Raw genomic sequence first — 25,596 nt, 5'->3', positions numbered from 1 at the left:
AGTTGGGTTACCAAGTTGGTGTACCAAGCCTGAATGTGTGTAGCCTGGCTGTCTCTCTATGTGTATTTTTCATCCCAAAGTTTTCTCTCTCTCTCTCTCTCTCTCTTTAACTCTCTCCATCTCTCCATCTCCCCATCTCTCCTCATTTCTCCTTATCTGCTCTCCAGGTGAACTACTGGGGTACTGATCAGTGTAACATGATCAACGGTACTGCTGGCCAGATGTGGCCGCCCTTCATGACCACCGAGTCCACCTTGCCATTCTGGAGCCCAGACTCATGCAGGTACACACACGCACGCACGCACGCACGCACGCACGCACGCACGCACGCACGCACGCACGCACGCACGCACGCACGCACGCACGCACGCACGCACACACACACACACACACACACACACACACACACACCTTACCCTTCTGGAGCCCAGACTCCTGCAGGTACACACACACACACACACACACACACACACACACACACACACACACACACACACACACACACACACACACACACACACACACACACACACACACACACACACACACCTTACCCTTCTGGAGCCCAGACTCCTGCAGGTACACACACACACACACACATAGATACAGACACACACACACACACACACACACACACACACACACACACACACACACACACACACACACACATAGATACAGACACACACACACACACACGCAAACACATAGATACAGACGGACACAGACAGACACACACACGCATAGATAGGGACGGACACAGACAGACACGCACATGCACAATCTAAATGATGCCGTTTTACTGTAAGTATCCCTGGCCACATCTCATATTTAGGTACAAAAGAGATCACATGATGTGAGCAAGGTGTTCTTATCTCCATGATTTATAGTCTATAATCCTAAACATCAATGTGTGATCTGTTAGCACAGTCCTAAGGCTGGCGATATGCATGCTTCGTGCCTGCCTCACATCTCGACCTCCCCGCTGAAGGCTTGTGAGGCACTGAAGACCTTCATGAACTGTGTTCATTAAATGGCACTCCAGGGAGTCCTAACCAGTCACCAGCCGTGTGTCGTTCCATATTTATGAGGCATGCTGGACGTTTATGGCCCGTTAGTGGAGCAGGCAATACGTAGCCCCTTTAATGCACACAATACTGTCTGAGACGCGCTGTAATATTCATTGAAAGGTTTATTACTATAGTACTACTCTACTATGACATAACACAGGGCCTTTAGTGAGGTACTGCGACTCAGTCATTGCCATTCTGTTAACAACAAATTTATAACGGCGTGTCTTAACGGGTTATGATATATGATGTATGATATACAGGGGTGAAAGTAGTTTTCATTTCTTACCGGTGCTATTTTACTTGAGTCTTCCTAACAACCGCCCTTTCAATACCAACATCAGAGAGCGCAAAAAAGAGCGAACGGGGTAAGTAGCCCTGTACAGCAGTCCCTGGTTCTCTATGCAAAGCTGGCCAATAGTGCCAAGGCTGTAGCCTGTTTATGTAATATAACCAAGAGCTGGCCAAGGCTGTATTCATGTACAATATAATAGGGAAGTATCGGCCGCCGATTTAATCGAATCGCATCGTATCGTGGGGCGTTCTTAAGAATCGAAAAGAATCGAATCGCTGGCCCATGTGCAATGCCCTAGCTCCACAACACAATAGTAGTGGAAAAGTAATTGGAAAAAATCGAATCGAACCGAATCGCATCGTATCATGGGGAATTCTTAAGTATCGAAAAAAATCGAATCCCTGATTTAAGAAATCGATACCGTATCGTATCGTCATGAAGGCTGTGATTTACACCCCTACAGTGTAACCAGACAGATTACTTGCATTATCTACCTGCCCTATAGTAACTAATCTGGGATCATGCATGCATGCGAGTAAGTGGATAGAGTAAAGGGCAGTCAGCTTGCAATCAAGTCTGCTTTTTTGCATCAATTGCATATACTGTGTCATGTTCAGAGGCCCCGGGGCAAAATACTGTTAGGGCCCCTCCATATGGCCTGCCAAAGTCATAATAGGCCCCCCACCACCAATACGGGAGGGCCCTGAGCCCAGGGGAAAATGCCCTGCTCGCCCCTCCTACAGCTCCGCCACTGGCCATGTTGTTGTATTGAGTTGACGTTTGAGTTGTGTTGATGTTGATAAACTATAGACCTTGTCCATCAATTTAGATAAGGCCCCATATGATGTGTTCAGGGTGTGGGTGTGTTTTTTTTCACGCCATAACACGTGCATCTTTCACACCTTACTGAATAACACTGCAACTAGTGTGCAGACGCAGTTTCAAAATCTTATTGTGAGAGCAAGGCAATACTGTATTATTTTCTTTGAATGCAAAGCTTTTTTTTTCCTGCGTGTGCAAGTTTGGAATAACTGTGGACTCGTATTGGCTAATGAGTTGGGTTTTCAGCAGAGGATAGCAGGTGTGATTCCTGCAACAGTAGACTAATATCAGACGAATGTGATGTAATGCAATACAAAGGTTTTAGTGTATTGTGACACGACACTGCCATCCATTCACTGCAATGTACTGCTCGTGTGTGTTGCAACGATGCACTGTGTGCGTGCGTGCGTGCGTGCGTGCGTGCGTGCGCGAACGTCCGTGTTCACCACACTCTCTTGTCTTGTCTTCACAGGTCAATGGAGCTGGTCTACCAGAGGCCGGGGGTTGTGGGGGGCGTTCCGGTGTTCCGTTTTGTTTCGCCCACCACCCTCTTCGCCAACGGGAGCGACTACCCCCCCAACGAGGGCTTCTGCCCCTGCCGCCAATCTGGACTCCTCAATGTCAGCCGCTGCAGAAATAGTGGGTTCTAAATGTTTGTTTTCTCCTGACTGTGCGAAACCAGCTGCGCACAACTCAACCTCTAATTAATGGAAACCGCTGTCGGTCAAAAAAAAAAATAGCTCACGTGGTTGGCTGCCACTGTCTTGCCCCTCCTCACAACACTGTGTTTATAAACAAAAAAAATCCATCTATACTGTAGTTCCCTCTGATCTAGGAAGATGTTCCTCAAAGAAGGAACTAAAGGTTCTTGTTCTACAGTAGACATTGATAACAACTTTACTACTCTTTTATGCAATTGCTCAGTACTAGTAGAGTAGAGTACTTTTATTAATCCCGAAGGAAATGATGGTGTCTGTCAGCTTACATAGATACACAATTAGAAAACCTTCTACACATTGTTGTACATTACAGTAAAAGTATAGCACACACTTGAATACAGCCATCAGCCTTACAACAGTTCACTCACTCACTCACTCACTCACTCATATACAGCTCAAGGCCTTTTTATTAGAATACCATGAAAAAGTTTATTTATTTCCATAATTCCATCAATAATGTTAAACTGTCATGGATTGTAGATTCATGGCCCAGTTTTTTTTAAACTATTCCAATCATTATTTTTTTTCTTTTTATATACGTTGGCCTTCCAGCTCAAAAAACCCATGAATTGGGGAATTCGCATTATTAGAATATTGTTATAAAATCACATTTTTCTTCATCAAAATTCGGGTCACATTAAATCAGTTGAAATTTGGTACTTTCTACGTAACATGCAATGGTCAATACTTGGTTAGGACATTCTCTGTCTTCATAATGGCCATGATGCGTTTAACATTGAAGTCAATGGCAAAAACAGTGCATGGGAGTTATGGAAGCCCAGATATCCTTGATGCTCTGCTGTCAACTGTTCTTGTTTGTTGACCTGGTGCCCCACACTTCACTCTTCAATATACCCTGTAGATTTCCATGCCACGTTTTGGCGCTAACTCACCAGTTTAATTCTAAATAACCAGAAATGAAACCCCATTGAAAATGAATGGGGTTTTATTTCTGGTGAGTTAGAATTAAACTGGTGAGTTAACACCAAAACATGGCATGGAAATCTACAGGGTATATTGAAGAGTGAAGTGTGGGGTACCAGGTCAACAAACAAGAACAGCTGACAGCAAAGCATCAAGGATATCTGGGCTTCCATAACTCCCATGCACTGTTTTTGCCATTGACTTCAATGTTAAACGCATCATGGCCATTATGAAGACAGAGAATGTCCTAACCAAGTATTGACCATTGCATGTTATGTAGAAAGTACCAAATTTCAACGGATTTAATGTGACCCGAATTTTGATGAAGAAAAATGTGATTTTATAACAATATTCTAATAATGCGAATTCCCCAATTCATGGGTTTTTGAGCTGGAAGGCCAACGTATATAAAAAGAAAAAAAAATATGATTGGAATAGTTAAAAAACTGGGCCATGAATCTACAATCCACAACAGTTTAACATTATTGATGGAATTATGGAAATAAATCAACTTTTTCATGGTATTCTAATAAAAAGGCCTGGAGCTGTATATATACACACACACACACACACACACAAGGTAAGGTCCTGGTAGGGTAGCGTGTTGCACACAAAAAAGTGACTGTGGTACTGAATAAAGGTCTTTGTGTGTCCAGACTCCCCAATGTTCATCTCCCAGCCTCACTTCTTCAATGCGGACCCCGGACTGCTGGATACAGTGATGGGCCTGAGCCCCAACGAGGACGACCACGGCCTCTTCATCGACATCCACCCTGTAAGTCACATTATCTGTCTTTGTAACAAAATTCTCTTTTCTGATTGGCTGATGGTGTGGGCATTAATTTCTGTGGAATTCTCCAGGCACCAGGCTCTTCTAGATGATTTATGTCTTAACTTAACCTGGTTTAGTCCTGAACCGGCTTTGTAGTATAACCCTCTGGACATCCCGGTTCAGAAATTTCAAAAGTCCTGCCACATATTTATTCCACAGAATTTCCACAGAATGTATTTATTCTGTTTCACTTGGCCAGCTGGTCATAAATAGCACCTCTTTCTTTATTTTCTCCAGGTAGAAGGGGTGTGCCTAGTCACTCATTTTACGACTTAATTGACTGATAAACTGAATCCACAGCTCTCGCTTGTGAGGCAAGGTTGAAGAGTTATTTAAAACCCTTTTATTTCAAATAGGGTATTCAGAGATATAAAGAAAAACAGACTGGTCGGCATTTTAACTCTACTCCATTGAGTCAGAGGCAAGTGATTTGGATTCAGGTCATTTACAAAACCGTCTGGGGTTTGGTCTTCAGATCTGACCACATGTTAAAGATAAGAGTGGCCTGACATCGCTGAGATATGAGTGGCCTGACATCCAAGATGCGGTTCCCTGTCACTGCAGGCTTCCAGTACCATAAACATTGCAGAGAAAAGAAAAAAGGAATTGTGTTATCTTTTGCAGGCCCTGTAAAAGTCGGTATTTCAGGCCTTATCTAAATTTGTTGCATAAACAGCTCTCATGATCTGAGTCTCTTATCAGGAGACCACGTGGTCTTGGTAATACCTTTGGAAAAAATACACCAAAAACCCTAAAGGTACCAGCATACAAGTTTGCTTAACGATATTTGTTAAAGATCTACTTTCACTGAAAGCCAGTTTTACTCGCTCCTTTTGGAATACGGAGGGTCACCTCTTCGTCACATTGAAAAGGCATTGCCTACTTGGGTTTATGTCTGCCCACAGATTTACGGTTGTATTTCTAAAAACATGTTGAGTGTGTTTTTTTTCCCACATGTTTTCAAAACAAGCGACGGCTGGTGGCACGAAACCTCCATTAGCCTAGCTACCAGCTGGTTGCTACTCTTGGATACACAGAGCAGGGGGAGGGAGCCGATCAGAGACGCCTCATTTTCGCGTCAGGAATATGAAAGACCGGAAAATCCTGTCGTTTGACTACAAGCCACTTTACTAGCTACAAAGATAGCTTGAAACAAAGAAACCGGAATGTGTTTTTTTTTTAAATTATTTTCAACAATACAGACCAAGGAGGTCTACATTACTGTATCATTGATACAGACTCATAATGCTTTCAATAAAAATGGTGAACACGACAAAAATGACTGAAATGACAGTGAAAATAGATCTTTTATAGTGTGGTGCGATGACCAAATGGTGTTGTTTAACAAATGTGAAACGGAACCAATAATCAATCCATCAATAGCATTATAGCAATACAGCAAGATATCACATGGTGACTGACTGCACTTGCAAAAGGGTTGAGGATGTCAGGTGGTACAACCACAGCTAATGCTCAAATTATAGAATATGACAATTACTGTAATGTATATGCAATGAATGTTCTTAAATAATCCCGTAAAAAAACATTTAATCCATGCAATACAGGTATCATCTGTTGTTGTGCCACCCTGACTACCCTACTACGGCAAAAACAACATAGAAAATGTGTGAGGTGTATTGCAGAAGTTTCATTCAGGTGAAGCACAAAAATTGCCTAATGTCCTTACCGGATCTGATAAGCTAATTGGCTAGCTGATAAGACAAACATTTTGCCATCTGTTATGGCAGTAAAAAAATGAATGCCAATGCCAATGAACACATTAAAGGTCTTGAATAGGCATTTGGATTGCGAAAGGTCTGGGATGGACTTTTTTACACACCAGTTTATTGGAGGAGGAAAACACGCCGTCTGTGTCAAGTTAACCTACTTAGTGTATTGGAGAACAGAACATGCCAACTAGATAAAGTATGAGGCACGACTGGGGATAGCGTGGTGTACGTTTGCGCGCACGTGTACGCATGTGTGGGTGCGTGCGTCCATGCATGGAAGCCGAAAGGGGGGGACAAAGGGGACAGTTGTCCCAGGATCAGAGAGAGAGGGTGCCCAGGATTGGATCCTCATTCCATTGTATGTATTGTATTTGGGGCCCTGTCAAATGTCTTTGTCCCCTGCGTGGATGCGTGCATGCGCGTGTATGTGTGTTTGCGTGCGTGTGTGTGTGCAGTACTTCAAGTGAGCCAATATGGATGAGGACAGGTTGATAATCCAATCATTCGAATTCAAAATCATTCGCAATTGTGTCAGTCATGCAGGATACCCACATGGTATCGTGAAGACGAAGGCGAAGCATTGAGTGCCGACACTTAATTTTTGCCACTTAAAGCAGTGTGTGCGTGCGCGCGTATTTGTGCGTTTGTTTGTTTATGTGTGTGCGTCTGTGAGTGTGTCTGTGTGTGTGTGTTTGCGCGTGCGGGTGTGTGTGTGTGCGTGTGCGTGTGCGTGCGTGTGCGCTTGTGTGTGTTAATCCGTGTCTGGCAGTGTCTCCACTGCCTCCCCTGTGCTCCACAGGCAGTCATGTAGTTTGAAACCTCCAACTGGGCTCAGCTTCCTCTGTCTCTCTCTCTCTCTCTTTCTCTCTCTCTCTCTCTCTCTCTCTCTCTCTCTCTCTCTCTCTCTCTCTCTCTCTCTCTCTCTCTCTGTCTCTGTCTCTGTCTCTGTCTCTGTCTCTGTCTCTCTCTGTCTCTCTGTCTCTCTGTGTGTGTGTGGAGGATGCCATAGTTCCACTCCAGTAATTTGGAGCAGTTAACGTTCCTGATGTGGGCTGGGAACTCTGTGTGTGTGTGTGTGTGTGTGTGTGTGTGTGTGTGTGTGTGTGTGTGCGCGCGTGTGTGTGCAGTGCACGTCTGTGTGTGCACGTCTGTGTGTGTGTTTGTGTACTCACAAACATGCATTTTTCCAGATGCTGGTGTCTTGTGTGTGTGTGTGTGCGTGCATCGATTTGTTTCTATACCGTGTGTATTTTCATCCTGATAATGTTTGTGTGCAGTGTATGTATGTACTGTACTATAATTTACTGTACTGTACTGTACTGTTCTGAATGAATGCAAAAGTCTCTGACGAGGGAGAGAGAGAGAGAGTGTGTGCGTGAGTGTATGTGTGTGTGTGTGTGTGTGCGCGTGTGTGTGTGTGTGTGTGTGTGTGTGTGTGTGTGTGTGTGTGTGTGTGTGTGTGTGTGTGTGTGTGTGTGTGTGTGTGTGTGCGCTAGTGTGTGTGTGTGTGTGTGTGTGTGTGTGTGCGCTAGTGTGTGTGTGTGTGTGTGTGTGTGTGTGTGTGTGCGCTAGTGTGTGTGTGTGCGCGTGTGTGTGATTGAGAATGAGAGTGAGACGTGATGTTGTTCTCAGCAGGGAAGCTTGCAGCTGGGTTTGATTCTCAGCATGACGCCAGAGGAGCTCAGGGGAGAGAGAGCAGCTAAGCTAAGCAGCTAACCCGAGCTGACGGGACGGCCGCCCAATTACTCAGGCAGCTCTGCAAGCCATCCCGAGCCACAGATTTGGCCACAACTATGAGGACACAATGTGCCGCACTGTGTGCGTGCGTGCGTGCGTGCGTGCGTGCGTGCGTGCGTGCGTGCGTGCGTGCGTGCGTGCGTGCGTGCGTGTGTGTGTGTGTGTGTGTGTGTGTTACATTTTTAATGTTCGTTGGATGAGTTTGTGGATTTACTTCAATGAGAGAGGGAGGCAGAGGGAGAGACTGGTGTTGCAGGCAAAGCCAACTCTACGTCCCGATATGACATTTGCACAGAAACACCTCGTGCTGTCTGGTTGCACTTTGGCATGTGCCCTAGTTCTCAGTTCAGTTCACACACTTAAGTTTGTCCGTTTTCGACAATTCAGACGACGTCAATCAAATTAAAACAAAAATCCCACATAGGTTAAATGTGCAAAATAAGATGTAAAGCTTTTCAGCCTTTTTTACATTCTGATTTTACAGGAAAGACGGTACCTTTATTGATAAGTGCAGTACAGTGCATGGGCTCTGATTGCAATGCTATGGTCAGGGTATCCCCCAACCCCCAACTTGCATAACAGGACGTTATGATATAAGACAAGCACTAGCATATCCATTCACACACACACACACACACACACACACACACACACACACACACACACACACACACACACACACACACACACACACACACACACACACACACACACACACACACACACACACACACACACAGCTAGTTTTTTCATAACCACTACACATGAACTTCTAAAACCAGATGTTTCTGCTAAGATGCAGACATACACTGTAATAGATAGCTAAAAATGATTGAGTCATGTTATAGAACAGAACAGTGGGTGAATCTTAAAGGTGCCCTGTGTAATAGTTTTAGTAGCTCCAGAATTCTTTCCAGAATTCTTTCTGACCATTCTCAAATGTTACCTTTTTCATGAATACTTAGCACCACCATCAAATTCTAAGTATTCATTAGGACTGAGATTTTTTATCATACATGAAAAGGGAGATCTTCTCCATAGTCCGCCATTGAATTTGCAGAAAATACGCATTTTTAGCTTTGGTCAAACTAGCATGTATTGGTTTATTATTTATTAATATTCATGAAAAGCTCAAATTTGGCAATAAACAGCACAGTTTCAATGAGCAGCATAGTTGCAATACCTACTCTGACCACAGTCTTACACAGTGCACCTTTAAAAAATAATATGTGAATGATAGTTTAAAAAAAACCCGAATAACTACTGAATAACAATGTACTTAAAGACACCTTATTTGAAAACCATTTGAGATCATGGTTTACATGACGTGTTGGAACATGGCTCTAAATTATCACCAGCCAACCGACCAAATTTCAGTTTGGCTGATACCACTTACTAGGCCCTTTGACTCATTGGTGTGTTTCGCATCTAAGATTTGAATGACAAAAGACCAACAAAGGTCGGCGTGTGCTCCTGCACTTAACATCCGTGTATTAATAGTAGTAATCACTCAAGATAATGGAAAAAAGGAGGCTTGTGTGAAAAAGTGTATTGAAGCCGAAATTAAGATTTAACATCTACTAGCCATTTTCACTGGTGATGAAAAAAGTTAATTTAGAGCCCTGGTGTTGAATAAGGAAGGCTGTGACCTAAGTTTCATGCTATTGCCTCTTAATAATTACAGTTCAGTTTTATTTTGCTCGTCCCACATATAATTCATTCTTGGTTATATTCCATTTTGTTAGATATATTTTTTTAAATCTGCAAAAAATAAATAATCGTGATTAATATTTGCGATTCCGGTTTTGACCCAAATAATTTAGATTATGATTTGTGTCATAGTCGTGCAGCCCTACTGTGACCTGACAGCTGCTGCGGTCCCTGTCCTGGTCTGACCCCCCAAGTGTCACCGCTTAAAGTCCCCTTCTTTGTCTTCAGACTTCAGACTTTGTCAGACTTTGTACAGACTTTGTCCAGGTGGTACATTACACCAGGGGGTGGGGAACCTACTCTATGTGTAGAGGGCCGTTTACTGCCCTTGAGGCCGGCTTATCTACCCCCCGACGTAATTTTGATGTTATGCAGTTTCACACGAGATATGACATGTTTTGTAAAGAAGTGTTAGAAATAACATTTGCAATGCAATTAAGTTGTATTTTCAGGGGCCTAGTGAAGATGTTGGATCTGTAAAGGTGGTCGCCTTCAATATAGGCCTAAAGTGCAGGTGGAAATCCTGATTTGTGTTCGTAGGACGGCCTATGGAGGATTTAATACCATTTCAAGTGGCCCCTAAAAGGAAAAAGGTTTCCCACACCTGAGGTACATGGAAGCCCTTGTGCACAAGCCTTCAGTTGTCCAGGTGCAGTACAGGAGTAAGGCAGGAACATTTTGATCAATATGAAAAGTTCAAAAACCACAGAACACGGGATACGGTTCTTTACTTTCTCTCTCTTTTTTTTTGGAGCTAAGTGTGTGGGTGTTTTCTGAACTTGACATTTACCCCAGATGATAGCTTTGCTTTGGTGTATCACCGTTATGACACCCTGGGGTTAATGGGTGCTAATCAGAAAGAGATACAGAGGCATTTATCTTTCACAGCTAATCTGTGAAGAAGAGCGAAAGGGATGAGTCCACCTGTCCTGTCCTGTCCTGTCCTCTCCTCTGCAGGTCACTGTGCAAGGTTCTCAGTTTGTGTGGAGCACGGATTCGTCCTTGCCATAGACTTAGAGATAGATTGTTCTCCATTGGTAATCAATAGCCCACCTGTTGTGTACACACACACACACACACACACACACACACACACACACACACACACACACACACACACACACACACACACACACACACACACACACACACACACTGAGTGACAAGTTGTTGCTTGGCAGCAAGAAAACATTTGAAAGTGTCCATTAGGTTCTGTACTACAGTAGTAAGACTAACAGACAATATACTGTAACAATATATAGCAGACATTCATGTCCGATACATCATGCTTAAAGTGATACTGTCCCATTTTTGGAAATAAGCTCATATTACACATCCCCTTGAACTAAATAATTGAGTTTTACTTTTCTCCTGTACGTTTAACCGTTCTCTGAGTACGGCAGTGCAAATTTTACCTCCAAGCTAGCAGTTAACATGGACTCCTATGAGACGGAGGTAAAATTTGCACTGCCATACTCAGAGAACGGTTGAAAGTACAGGAGAACGGTAAAACACAATTATTTAACTCAAGGGGATGTGTAATATGAGCTTATTTCCAAAAATGGGACAGTATCACTTTAAAGTGTGAAATTTTACACCTCTCCGTCAGTTAAATAATTGAGATTGTAATAGTGTGTACACATTTATTATGCATTTTGTGTATCAAGTACCTGCACTTTATTTCTTGTATTTTAGCCTGTATGGAGAGGATGACTGCAATTGGCAGTACAAATTGACATAGCATGCCTCGATTTTGAGGAATCAATGTTGATTTTGTTGAGTCGATGTTCATGCATGTATGTTGTCATTTGATGCACCAACATTAAAACTTTTAAGGGGAGGAAAGGAATCACCGGAGCATCGTCAGATGTGGAAATTAAGTTGTTCGACTCTGAAGAAGACGTGTGAACGTCAAAACGTTAGTCTTGGCGCTTGCCCAATAAAACAAGTTAATTTCCACATCTGAAGATGCTCAGGTGATTCCTTTCTTCCCCTGCATTTACCAAGTCCTTTCCCGAGACGCACCAGATTGTGAAGTGCAGGAGCGCGGAGGATATCTCTCTTTGCTACATTAAAACTTTTAAATGGCATTCTACGTGCTCGGGTAAATCCCTGGGCCCCAAGCCCCTGTGAAGAACCCCAGCCTGAAGCAATGCAACATAAACATCTATTGGATTGATATTCTGTCTGAATTTAAGTCAAAGTAACCCATTTGGCAGCAGGTGTGTGTGTGTGACTGCATATACTGTAAAGTTGTGTTTTTGTTATGGTGAGGTGTGATGAGGACATGTGTGTTGCATATTGTGGGCCAATGTTTTACCATGACCCCTGACATGTGTTGATGGTGAATATGATAGTGAATAGCGTGTATTGTATGTATATGTATACACGCGTGTTGCGTATTGTGGGCCAATGTTTTACCATGACCCCTGACGTGTGTTGATGGTGAATATGATAGTGAATAGCGTGTATATGTGTATGGATGTGTGAGATCCTGAGAGGGAGGGGTGTGTACTATGACCCAGAGAATCTCTGCTGAATGTCGTAGGAGGTGGCATTGACCCTTGAATGTGTGTGTGTGTTTTGTAGGAGACTGGAGTACCTATGAACGTATCTGTCCGCCTGCAACTCAACCTGCTTATCAAGAAAGTCAGTGGAATCACGTAAGGGGAACACACACACACACACACTCTCACACACACACACACACACACACACACACACACGGTATGGAAAATGGAAACAGTATCTTAAGTCTTTTTAGTCTTTAAGTTGTGTGACTCTTATTTTGGCCGTTTTTAAAAGATATATTACACAACTATGTAACTGAATAATAAAAACAATGTACGTATGCTTCTGTTTGTCTATCTTCTAGAGAGACGGGCAAGATCTCTGAAGTGGTGATGCCCATGATCTGGTTTGGAGAGGTAAGACTGTGTGTTTGTGAGTGAGAGTGATGATGAGGGAGAAAGGCGCCACAAGATAACGCTAATTGGCAGAGGTCAGAGATTAAGAGCTCAAGGCCATACGATGTCCAGAAAAACATCCCTGAAGGGACGGTTTAGTCTAGGTCAGGGTTGCGCGAACTTTAGCATAACAAGGCTCCCCATATATCAGATATGGTAGATTCCAGCCAAGTCAAGGCAAGTCTCTGCTATCCCTAAGAAGACTGAAAACTGAAGTCTGCACGCCAATCCCCCATTTTTCTTCATTTAATAAGGTGACGTTTTGGGCAGCATGCATGGAGGGCCTGCTGCCCGAAATGTCACCTCATTAAATTAAGAAAAGAACGGCAGATTGGTGTGCAGACTTTATTTTCAGTTTCATGTACTGCACTCAAAAACTTTTTGAGATGAATGTGTGTGTTTTTTTCTTTATTAAACTCTGCTATCCATTAGAACACCCAGGCCCTGAGGCACAAACATGGCACATTTTGAACCCGAGACCTCTACTATTACTTTAGGTACATAAATGTAACGGAGGCCAACTAGCAGAGTGTGGCATGATAGAACGTTAGTAAACCTCTCTCCCGAAGCGTTATACAGTATCGGTAGCGCTGAGCTATCGGACTGTTCCTCTACCTCAGTGGTATAGAGCTTGAAAGTGACATCACTTCCCCCGATTTCATGGGACCTCAATGGCGTTTTTAGCAGAAAATGTTAGCATGTAATCCAATGGCGGTATTAAAATGATATTTCAAAATCCTTTGAATTGTGCCAGGAGCTCCACATATGTTGTTTCTGATATTTTTGTTTAATTTTTCCTGCGAAACACTACACGATTTAGAATGCTGTGTTTCTTCACATTTTTCTTGCAGACGGCCTTGGAACAAAATATCGAAACTTCTGCATGAATAATCTATATCTAGCCTCTTAAGCAGCATATTTGTAGCCCAGCACATATAATGACTGAAATCAGAAGATATTTACTCGCTACCATGTTGTTAGATGGTCAGCTTAGGTCCCATGAAATGCGGAACTAAGGGGCGGGACTTTCCAGCTCTATGGTGCTGTGCCTCCCATACCCGAACCAATGCGGTGGCGAGTTCGAGACCCGAGGGGGGTGCGGACTGCGTGCGGAACACCTCAGTTACATAAATCACAGCGCCACTCAGTTATTGGCCCTCTGACCCATGCCGGCCTCTCATCCTCTGACCCTGGACCTCTGTGTTGTATATATGTGTCTGTGTGTGATGCTGTGTTTGAACCTCTGTGTTACGTGGCGTCTCATTCCTAGTGTCTGTGTGATGCTGTGTTTAAACCTCTGTGTTTTATATGCGTTTGTGTCATGCTGTGTTTGAACCTATGTGTTGTATATGTGTCTACTCTGTGTGACGCTGCAGAGTGGCTACATCGATGGCCCCATCTTGAAGACGTTCCACACCAACCTGGTGGTGTTGCCGGCCATCATGGAGTATACGCAGTACATCTTCATAGGCCTGGGCCTACTCACCATACTGGGAGCCGCCATGCTCCTGACCTTAGACAAGGTATGCAATGCCACCGCAACGACGTCTGGGTTTCCTCATTATGTGTGTGTGTGTGTGTGTGTGTGTGTGTGTGTGTGTGTGTGTGTGTGTGTGTGTGTGTGTGTGTGTGTGTGTGTGTGTGTGTGTGTGTGTGTGTGTGTGTGTGTGTGTGTGTGTGTGTGGGTGTGTGTGTGTGTGTGTGTGTGTGTGTGTGTGTGTGTGTGTGTGTGTGTGTATGAGAAGAAGGGTGATGAAAAGAGAGAAATTCTCTCTCTCTCTCTCTCTCTCTCTCTCTCTCTCTCTCTCTCTCTCTCTCTCTCTCTCTCTCTCTCTCTCTCTGTGTGTTTGGCTCTCTCTCTCGCTCTCTCGCTCTCTCCTTGTGTGTGTGCTTGTGTTGGCTATTGTGGTACAAGTGTGTGGGCTTGGTGGAGGTGTCTTGCTAACATTTTTGGATGGGATGTGCAAGTGTGTGTGTTTGTGCGTGCGTGCGTGTGTGCGTGTACAGTATCTGTTGCTAAACAAGGGTAACTGTGAATGTCCACGGGTGGTATGAGGAGGTGTATGTCCAGTAACTATTTGCATGCCATGCACTCGGGCGTGCAAATATCTAACCAGAAGCACCAGGGCGGGAAACTACACACAGCACCAACACCCATTTGAAGGCATTTCAGTCAGGGTTTTATGATGTAATGAAACAGTCAAGCGTAGTTATTCAGCTTGTTCAGTTTTGACTTTTTACAGATGGTCCACATTTGCATTTTTTCCCTGTTATTTGCTGTGAGAAATAACTTTTTTTATTATATAAACTGTGTTTCACAGCGTCAGAAAAAATCCTTGGTGGAAAAGCAACAAGAAGGGGTTTGTTTTTTACCTCAAGGGCTTGACTTTTTAAAATGTTTTCTTAATGAATGCAGCGTCGTCGAACCTCCAGCATGTGCTTGGGTTATGCATTTATTCTTTAGACAACAAAAGTCAAAAGAAGGGACTGCGCAGGGCTGTTTAAACTAATTTCCTCTGACGGCTTATCGCGTGAAACAAAAACAACAGGGATTCAGCTTTTTTATTTTGCTTTCTTTTAATTGAAAGCATTTTGTCATGTTTTTTAAATTATATTTTCACATGATCAAAAAGTTCTCAGTATGACGCATGATGCTGAGACGAAATTCCAGAATGCCACTCCCCCACTTCCCCGATCGACCAATCGAATTGCTTGATTCTTGTCCACTGCATGCCACAAACCAATAACACCACCACACACAATACTAAATCCCTCCCCGTTTTGCACCGTCTGTCTAACCACAAATCACAACGGCTACTGTATCATCAATGTCCCTTGAATGTGCAAAGCTCGGCTATTGGCTCAGGTCGCACGCCGTAGCGACCTATCAACCAATCATGTCCGCCCTTCCCGCCCTCTGTGGCGCCTCAACGAGCTGTGGCTGTTTGTTCTAGGAGAAGGCTAATGGCTCAAAACACACGCCCAGAGACAATGACAGACAGATGGAGAAATATGTGCTGCACAACACAGGTGGGAACTGTCTTCCTTTAGCAGACACTCAACTTGATGTCTCTATCATCATACACCGACACACACGCACACATGCACACACACAGACACACACACACACACACGCACACACACACACACACACACATACGGACATACACACATGTACACACACGCACATGCACATGGACATACACACATACTTACACACACGGACACACACACATGGACACACGTGCACAAATTCCATTATGGCTACTCAAATAAACACTTGGGACTTGGCCTTGGGTCACTGATTTGGGTGAAGAGAGGTGTATGAGTCCCCTCCCTCCAGCTCCACCCACCACCCATTGAAACCCACCAGCCCAGGGCAGACATTTCTGAGCACAGAACAGTATGTACAGGTTGTTGCTGTGCTTCTGGTACAGCTACGGCCCAGACCTGGGCCTAACACGGGCCTAACCTGGGTCAAGGGCGCCGGAACGAGTTCTAAAGTGGTGGTGCATTTGTTTTTCTTCATTCTTTAGACTCTTTTTCCACTGCCGATTTTCTGGTAGGCCTACAGCTCGACTCAGCGCGACTCGGACGACACTTTTTGCTTTTCGATTGAGCTGTGTCGTGCCTAATCGAGAAGCAAAAAGCGGCGGCAGAGTCACGCTGTGTTGAGCTGTAGGCCTACCAGAAAATCGGCAGTGGAAAAGAGACGTGTATTTGTCAACAATAACAAAAGGTCTCGTGTAGGGAACCCAAAAGCGAGGATGCAGCACCCCCTTTCCGGCCCCTATGACCCGGGCCCCTGTATACAGCTCCAGGCTCCGCCGTATCATATGGTATCATATCACGGGTGTGTGTGCTGTGCACCCTGTTCACCCTCACTGCTAATGATGTCCCAATCAGCACTTCACCTCACTCTGATTTCCTGCACTCCTTTGTCATTTTGTTGGTGATATTTTCTTTGTACAGTTTTATTTTATTTAATTTTTTGGGGGGCTGTGAGACTCTCGTAGACATATACAGTGTGTCTTCTTGCCCCTGTTGGCTCTCCTTAGGTGAGTTTGGTGAGTTCTCCATTCATGTTTTTTTTTTTTTGGATGCCCTCTCCTTACATAATACTTCCACATTGTTGCCATACAAGCTATTTGAATTTCACACACACACACACACACACACACACACACACACACACACACACACACACACACACACACACACACACACACACACACACACACACACACACACACACACACACACACACACACACACACACACACAAACAATTCTATGGTAAGTAGGGGCCCCAATTCAAAAGAATAAATATTCACAAAAAATTGCCACTACTGTAGTTTAAAGTCTTAGGTTCCATATCGCTAGATGGTGAATAACAGCTATGTCTCAAGGGCCATTTGCAGCCCTTTAGGCCGTCTTATCCGGCCCCCTATATAAATGTAATGTTATGTTGCTTCACATGAAATATGACATGTTTTGTAAAGGAATCTTTAAAATTACATTGCAATACAATTAAGTTATATTTCAGGGGCTTAGTGAAGGTGGGGTCTGTTGTAAAGGTTGCCGCCTTCAATATGGGGGAAGGAGGAAAACCTGGTTTGTGTTCATAGTGCAGCCCTTGGTGGACTTTTACGACCCATGGATGAATTTGAAGTGGCCCCTCGAATGAAAAGGTTTCCCCACCCCTGATCTATAGTTCTTGGGGTCCCCAAGTAGCTGCCTGCCTGCCTAGCCTGGTGACGGATGTGCCTCTGTCTGCACAGAGCAAATCTTGCACATACTCACTGCAGCAAACATGAAAGCATGCCACCAACGGCGTGGGTGATTGATCACCTCCCTCATGTTTTTGGGTGCAGAGGTTAGTCTAGTGCTAGTCCGCAGGGATGTATGGATTACACACCTAAAGCTCTTTTGAGACTGAACAGGGCAGGGCAGGACAGTATTCCACATTTTTTGCTGCTAACTAGCGATGTTGCTAGTGTGTTGACAGCTGACCTTACTGATGATGCTTATGTTATCGTCATGGTTCACCGTCCTGGAAAGACCAACCATTTTTCATTTCCTATATGTTATCGTCATGGTTCACCGTCCTGGAAAGACCAACCATTTCTCAGTTCCTATCAGTACGAACCAACTGTCCAACTGGTTCCTGAACACGTAGATTATACGTGTCAGTTTGAGATTAGGGTCTGTTCTCTGCTCTCGGCTTGAACATGCTATACATGTTTTCTGTTTGTTAAACACCGTGTTTTGAGGAGGGACAAGACACTGGCAGCCAAACACGTGAGCTAATTTTTTGACCGACAGTGGTTTCCAACAATCAGAAGTTGAGTTGTGCGCAGCTAGGGTCACGCAGCCAGGGGAAAACAAAAATGTAGAAACCATGTATAAGAGAAGAAACTGGACTGTAAACTGGCTGCTTGTCCGATTGGGCCCTGTGTCCACTCAAGCCAAATGAGGTAACTACGAGTACTTTTTGTGGGAGACTTGACAATTGATGATATAATGCCTCTTTTGGCTTTTGTCGTGACTAAACATGTTGCTTTTTTTCTACTAATAATCACACCAATTATGCATAATGACCGCTTTTAAAGCATTTTCTAACCACATCAGTTATGTGTAATGACAGCTTTTAAAGCATTTTCTCAGTTTCCCATGATGACCGCTTTTTAAAGCATTTTCTCAGTTTCAGACCTCAGGCAGTTACTGCACTTTGACTTTGTAATGCAGTGCCAATGCCACGGTTCCTTGAAACAATAGTTTCCCCAAACCTGACTATGGTGACTTCAAAAGCCTCAAAGACTTCAAAGTGACTTGACCTTCAAAGAGTGTTGGTCTGGCCATCTCGGTCATCTCGAAAAGCCAGTTCTCACAGGTATTGCTTATTGCTTAGAGGTATTTCAAATTACTTGACTTGACTTGAATATTTCAGTTCACAGAGGTCGGGCTTGACCTGTCCTGCATCTCTGGAAAGCCTCTGTGTGCTATTGAACCTGCCATCCATCAGACCTTTAGCTTCCTTTGACCTAGATACCAGCAGAGCCAACGACAGAACTAGTTGGTCATTATCATCATTATGGCCTAGTAAACTAGACAAACCTGCTTAGCGGCCAAAACTACTTTAGCCAAGTAGTGAGTTGGTCTGGTACTGTTGCTCCGTGTACAAGATCACCCAGCCAAAGACCCAAAAGGACGGCAACAACCCCACCAAAGAGAGTAGATTGGAGTAAGATACTTCAGGGCTGTGCATTTCCTGGATCCGTGTGATGTCATGTGAATGCCCCTTTAGGACTTTAGAACTCCTGGGGGTATTTCAACAACATGGTTCAGTGGTAAATGGCTACCGTAAGTTAACCTACAGGAAGTGGTGAACTGGATAGCAGATGCAAGCATCTTCTATTAGAGTAAGATAACTCCGGACCATGCATTTCCTGGATACATGTGATGTCATGTGAACGCCCCTTTAGGAGACCTGCGGTTAGGAGACCTTTTGGAGGCTTAAGGTTGAGAATAGAGTTCCTTCGGCACTGTAGATGATGGTAGCGCAAATCTTATGCACGCCGTCAGCAAATGCCCCAGACAGAGAAGGAGTGGACAACGCCCCCTTAGGAGACCAAACTTGAGCACATTCTATTTGAGAACACTCCACAATCCTCTTTCTCTTATATACTCAATTTGACTAGGGTTGCCAGATGAGGCTGATGATTTCCAGCCCAAAAATGCTCAAAACCCACCTGGAGGCACTAAATCCCGCCCAATTCTATTGATTTCTATGGCCAAAATTTTTTTTCTGCTAAGTGCCATTTTTACCCGCAGACGGCCATCCTAAGCAGCCCAATCTGGAAACACTGAATTTGACCCCGCCCACTAATTACAACAGCCTCTGCTTCCTGAACCATCCGGTGCCAGACTGTGTGTATGTTTCATGTTGTAGTCTGGTTGTATTCAATACTGGGTGGTGCATTCGAGAGTGAAGTGAAAGTAGAAAGCCCACCTGGGAAACTCCAACTCCCATTGTGACACAGCACTCCACAGCACACAAGTGCACACTGCACACAACACAAATTGCACTTATGCCTCACCCGTGCAAGGGGTAAGCCCCCAATGGCGCCCCAAGGGAGCCATGTGGCTGGACGGTGCCATGCTCAGGGTACCTCAGTCATGGAGGAGGTTGGGGGAGAGCACTGGTTAATTATTCCCCCCACCAACCTGGCGGGCGGGAGTAGAACCGGCAACCTTTGTGCCACAAGTCTGACACCCTAACAACTTACCCATGACTGCCCTGTCATTACCCTCAAATGCACCCCAACGTAAGCATGCATCAAAATCAATTCGTTCCCAATCCATGAACGATCAAGTCTGTCTTGACTGTCATCGCCATACTTAAGTCACACGTTAAGGCACGTTGCCTCGCGATGCTTGTGTCTCCCATGTTAACAGATATGCACAGCAAATCTTGTGTAGTACATAACAGTTAGCAGATGCTTTTATCCAAAAGCGTCTCCCAAAAAGAACACAATACGACTGCAAGTGAGTACATCCTGCTGCAGCTGCTTGTGTAAACTCATAAAACATGTCTGTTGTCAAGAAGCCCCTCCAGGCAGTCAGACAGGTCCCAGTGGCCTCATGTCGACCACTCTACTCAGTCTATTGTTGTTAACAGCAGTGCAGATTTGATCAGTTCTAGCAAGTAGCTACTCATGATCTTTATCTACACTGTTATAGGAAACGTGTGCGTGTGTGTGTGTGCGCGTGTCTGTGTGTGTGCATCTGTGTGTGTGTGTGTGTGTGCGTGTTCATCTGCAAGTGTTTGTGCATTTGTGTGAGCAGCTGGAGCTTGAGACACTGTGTGGCATGGGGTGAGCTCCTGCTTTGTGCATTACTGGAGAGCAAGTAGTAGGCGTTCACTGTTGGGTATACTGTACTGTATGTGCACTGTGGGGTCCAGACTAATGAGTGTTTGCTTTTGTGTTCTGTGGCATGAGCAATGGCTTGGTGTTCAGTGCATTTTCAGTGCTTCTCTCTTTTTTTTGTCTTGCATTTTCAGCGGTGTGTATGGGTTTGCCTTACGCATATGTCCCGCAAGTTGAGAGGAGGGCTATGTTGTTTTTGTTACCAAAGACAAACATGCACACGAAGAGGACAGTTGTCCCGGGCCCCAGGGAGATCGGGGGACCCACAGTTGGGTCCTCATTACATTAGATGTATTGGGCTGGGGGGCCCTTTCAGACGACTTTGTCCTGGCCCTACACACACACACACACACACACCAGGGCTTGACACTAACACCCGCGAGCTAGCCAAATGCGGGTGAATTTCGGCGTTGGATAGAAGATACCGAAGGTTCACTGCTATGATGGTTAAGAAAATTATGGCTAGTGAAAAGGCCCAATGAGTCAGGAAAACCACTCGCCAAAATGGCTGGTAAGAGAAAAAACTTAGTGTCAAGCACTGACACACACACACACACACACACACACACACACACACACACACACACACACACACACACACACACACACACACACACACACACACACACACACACACACACACACACACACACACACACACACACACACACACCACAAGTAAAGGCCAAGGAAAAGATGATTGAAATTGGCTCAGGTAAGGCTGTTGTGTCCACATATCTGAGTAATTGCCCAGCAGGCCAGCTCAGGGACGCTGATCCTCAGCTCTGCCAGGATTCTAGAACTCAGGGCAGCAGACTGTCTTATTTACCAATTTACGATGTAGCGTGCATGCGTGTGTGCGTGCGCTTGAGTGCGCTTGCGTGCGTGCGTGCGTGTCGGTCAGAGACGAAGAAAGAGGGATTAGAAGTGTCCTTTCTTATTCAAGACATGTATGCCTGTGCATGCATGTATGAGTGTGTGTATGTGTGTATTTCGCACTGAGCAATGCATGCATATAGAGAGAGAGAGAAAAGTGTACTGTGCTCTAACAGAGGTGTACTTTAGATGTATGACGTTCATGATGCCTTAGAGTTATATCAAATCTTCAAGTTTCTTTTGTTTCAGACATGTAAAAGTTTTTGTCTTTTATCTGACATGTTTCGACTGGTCACATGGATGTTTAAGTGTGTGACGTGTTTGAAAACGGCTAATGTTGTGGAGGTGTGACCTCCCTGTCAATCTTGTCCTGGCTGTCTCACACCTGGACCGCCATCCTGAGGCTACACCTCTAATAGCAGGAGGTGTGACCAGAACAACCTGTCAATATTGACAGACCGGTCACACCGTCCTCCACAACATCAGGGACCTATACTACAAAGCTGGTTCAGGAGTAAACCTGGTTAAGTTGAGAGATTAATAATCAAATAGAAGAGCTTGGAGTCCTCATTTTCTTCAGAACACACATCACTCCAGGCTCTCCTATTAGACGATTTACTCCATAACTTAACCTGGTTTACTCCTGAACCAGCTTTGTAGTATAGGCTCAAGCTGTATTTGAGAGGTGTACTACTTTTCTGTGTATCTCACTCTTCTTTTTCACCCCCGCAGAGATGTGAGAAGAAGAAAGGCCTGTCCGATGACGCACAAGAGGAACCCGACTCGTCGTGTGTGAACGAACGCACCCCTCTTATTCAAAGCTGACTGAACCCTGCAATTCAAAACTGACTCAAAAAAAGAAAAAAAGAATGAATCCCTCTCTTTTTTCTTTTCTGAAAAACAAAAAAAAACTGCTGTGGAAAAGAGGTGGGACTGTGGTGTGGAGTACTGTACTGCGTGTCCCCCTCTATCCTCATAAGACCTCGGGAGAGAGAGACGTGCGACTCTTGTTGTGTTCATCTCATCAAACTTTGTTTCTCGATTCCCGCACGCCGCTGCACTCCCCTCCCCTCGACACTGGTCTTTGTTTTGCATCTGCCAAGCCCCCTGGATGTGACCTGGCGCCATTTATACGATCCTCCTCCTGCTCTGTTTTCTCTCCGGGGGGGGCCGAGAGCATTGGGTGGGGGTGTGAGCAGCACATGGACACCCCTCATGAGGCGAGCAGGCGACGCCACTACACTGCCATGTGGACACACAGGCTGCCACCTTGTGTTCACGTAGCTGGCCTGCATCATCGGTTACTTACACAGTATTACTGCACAGACACACAAACTCTCTCATTCTCACTTTCTCCGCCTCTTACACTCACACACACACACACAGCCTCTCTCTCTCTCTTTCTCTCTCTCTCTCGCTCTCTCTCTCTTTCTCTCTCTCTCTCTCTCTTTCTCTCTCTCTCTATCTATCTTTATCTATCTCTCTCTTTATCTTTATCTATCTCTCTATCTTTCTCTCTCTCTCTCAGCACTAAGTTACACTGCACTTCTGAAGAGTTCTGGATTGCCAGAGAATGAACTTTGAAAAACCTGGTACTGAGTCTAAGGACGGGCCTGATTCTGAGAGGCCGGGTCTGGTTTAGCGGTTCTGTGGGGTTACCACAAGGAGCCTATACTACAAAGCTGGTTCAGGAGTAAGCCAGGTCAAGTTAAGAGGTCAATCGTCTAATAGAAGAGCATGGAGTCCTCATTTTCTTCAGTACACACAGGACTCCAGGCTCTTCTATTAGATGATTTACTTCTTAACTTAAACCTGGTTTACTCCTGAATCAGCTTTGTAGTATCAGGCCCAAGGTCTTTCACTCCCTCACCTCGCAGAGCCCTTCACTCCTGCTCCACTTCTCTGTAGAGAGATAACAAGTCTGGACTTACTGCCAACTTATTGACAACACAAGACAACACAAGACAACAAACACAACGCTCCAGTTATCCTTCTGGACTTCAGTACTGTTTACATGCAAAGAATCCTGACTGACCACGGGCAGCAGCTCACGTGCCTTAACATGTTTTGATGTGTGTATATATATATGGATTGGGACAATGTGCACAAATGTGATGATTTCATAAATAGTAGTTTTATTATTTGTTTCATGATGAACTTGGAGTGTCATTTGTGGTTGAAATGTCAAGCCTGTGTGGAGCCATCAATGTGAAGAAACTTTTAAGAAACTAACTTTGGGGGGTGGGAGACCCCATGATTTGCCTTAAAATCGTACACATCTAGTAATTTGTAAAATAAGTGAATAAATAATAATGCATTGTTATAAAAAATTGAAAACGCAACTCAGTGTGGTGTTTGTTGTGGATCTGCTCTGCTATACATGTTTTTGTTTTGTTTTTTGTTTTGTTTATAAACATGGTAATGTGAGGAGGGGCAAGACACTGGCAGCCATCCACGTGAGCTAATTTCTTGACCGACAGCGGTTTCCAACAATCAGAGGTTGAGTCAGAGAGAGTAGATAGAGAGAGGTTCCATTGGACCATTGTTTCCGGGTTCTATTATTGCAAGGGGAAGGGGGGAAATCCCCCTTTAGGCAGACCTAAGGACTGTTCTATTCATTCTAGGAGCATTATGACACGCCCCTTTAGGCAGACCGGAACCTGGTCACGTTAGGTGCCCATAGAAACCTATTATGTTGGCATATCTCTATATACTTAAAGAATCTCTGGTTGAGTTGTACGCAGCCAGGGGAAAACAAAAATTGAGAACCCATGTATCGAGGTGTTGTGTAGTATGCCCTCTGCTGGCCATCAATTGTACGTGTCTGGATCAGGGATGGGCCACTTCCTTGAAAAGCAGGGACACATGACATGACCAGGCACTATAATTGGACATGAGAGAACAAAAATTGAGAACCCATTCCATTGCATTTTCAACCTGATGCCTTCAATAAACAATAATTGTTAATCTAGGGGCTGCACTGAGTGAGGAGGGGTCAGCTCTATGTTTCCACAGCTTATTGGTCCCACAGTTTATTCCTGCTGCTCCATGTTACACATTTTTAAGAAATTATTCAAATATACGCCCTATGTTCCACAACTCCGAGTAAACTAAGAGAACAATGCCTTTCTCCCTGCCATGGATCATGGGATCTACATTTGAATACATTCTTTGAAATGTGGGGACATGCAGCAGCAGGAATATACTGTGGTGGGATCAATGGGCCTAAAAATTGAGAGCATACAAAAAGTGTCTGTTTGTATGCACTCTGCACTCTGCTGAAGGTCTTGCACCGAAAACTTGCAAATTCAGTAAAGCCTTGCACAAAAAAGACTTGGAGTGTGCGGATTGTCACCTTTTTTGTCAGATAATCGTAGAAGCAACAAATAAAACCTTTAGACATCTAGTTTTATTCTATTTTTCCTGGTGGACACTGGCACTCACAGGCCAAAACCTACCCTAATAGAGGATTCATCTCTTCTGAATGATACAATGACACCTGTCCTGCATGTATCTGCGGTCTGGTTTACCACCTCCTGTAGGTCAGTGTTTGTTTGCGTGAGTGAGTGAGAGAGAGAGAGCAAGAGAAAGAGAGAGTGGGTGTGTGTGTATCTTCACTGATGTAAGGCTTTTTGCTATACTAAGATTTTGCGATACGTTTACTGCAATATGGAATGTTTATGTCTTACATCTAGGTGCGCTTTCAGACACCTTAATTTCCCTCAGGATTAATAAAAGTACTCTACTCTACTAACTCAGCCTAAAACCACTTAACATATTGTTGAAATACGCCCTGGAGGTATACCACTTGCTTGTATCACTCTCTTCAAATGCTCTGAATGAATAGCAATTCTCACACACAAGTGACAGTCGTGAGCATTGAATTGCACAGATGCAATCCGGCCCAAGTCCAGCCAACATTTAATTGAAAAAATAAAATGAAATGAAAATAAAAATTTAAATTTTATTGCACTGGAGAAATAG

The 25,596-nt window shown here is 44.3% G+C and overlaps 1 protein-coding gene across 4 annotated transcripts in view; it reads left to right on the top strand.

The window, feature by feature from the left end:
• The window catches only part of scarb1 (scavenger receptor class B, member 1), a 34,476-nt gene extending 10,522 nt beyond the window's left edge, over positions 1-23,954 (top strand). Inside the window, exons 6-14 of one of the 4 annotated variants that reach the window (XM_063209816.1) lie at positions 168-283; positions 2,660-2,826; positions 4,487-4,605; positions 12,429-12,502; positions 12,715-12,766; positions 14,182-14,328; positions 15,127-15,165; positions 15,760-15,835; positions 22,345-22,440. In XM_063209816.1, coding sequence (XP_063065886.1) covers positions 168-283; positions 2,660-2,826; positions 4,487-4,605; positions 12,429-12,502; positions 12,715-12,766; positions 14,182-14,328; positions 15,127-15,165; positions 15,760-15,835; positions 22,345-22,352 — 798 coding nt within the window. In that variant the 3' untranslated portion in view covers positions 22,353-22,440. The other 3 variants (XM_063209818.1, XM_063209817.1, XM_063209815.1) reach the window with 3 other exon arrangements.
• Positions 23,955-25,596: the final 1,642 nt, after the last annotated feature.

The sequence above is a fragment of the Engraulis encrasicolus genome, chromosome 11 (genome assembly GCF_034702125.1).
Source record: "Engraulis encrasicolus isolate BLACKSEA-1 chromosome 11, IST_EnEncr_1.0, whole genome shotgun sequence".
NCBI lineage: Eukaryota > Metazoa > Chordata > Actinopteri > Clupeiformes > Engraulidae > Engraulis > Engraulis encrasicolus.
Note: the sequence above shows the minus strand (reverse complement) of the source record. Positions and strands in the feature narration are given on the sequence as shown.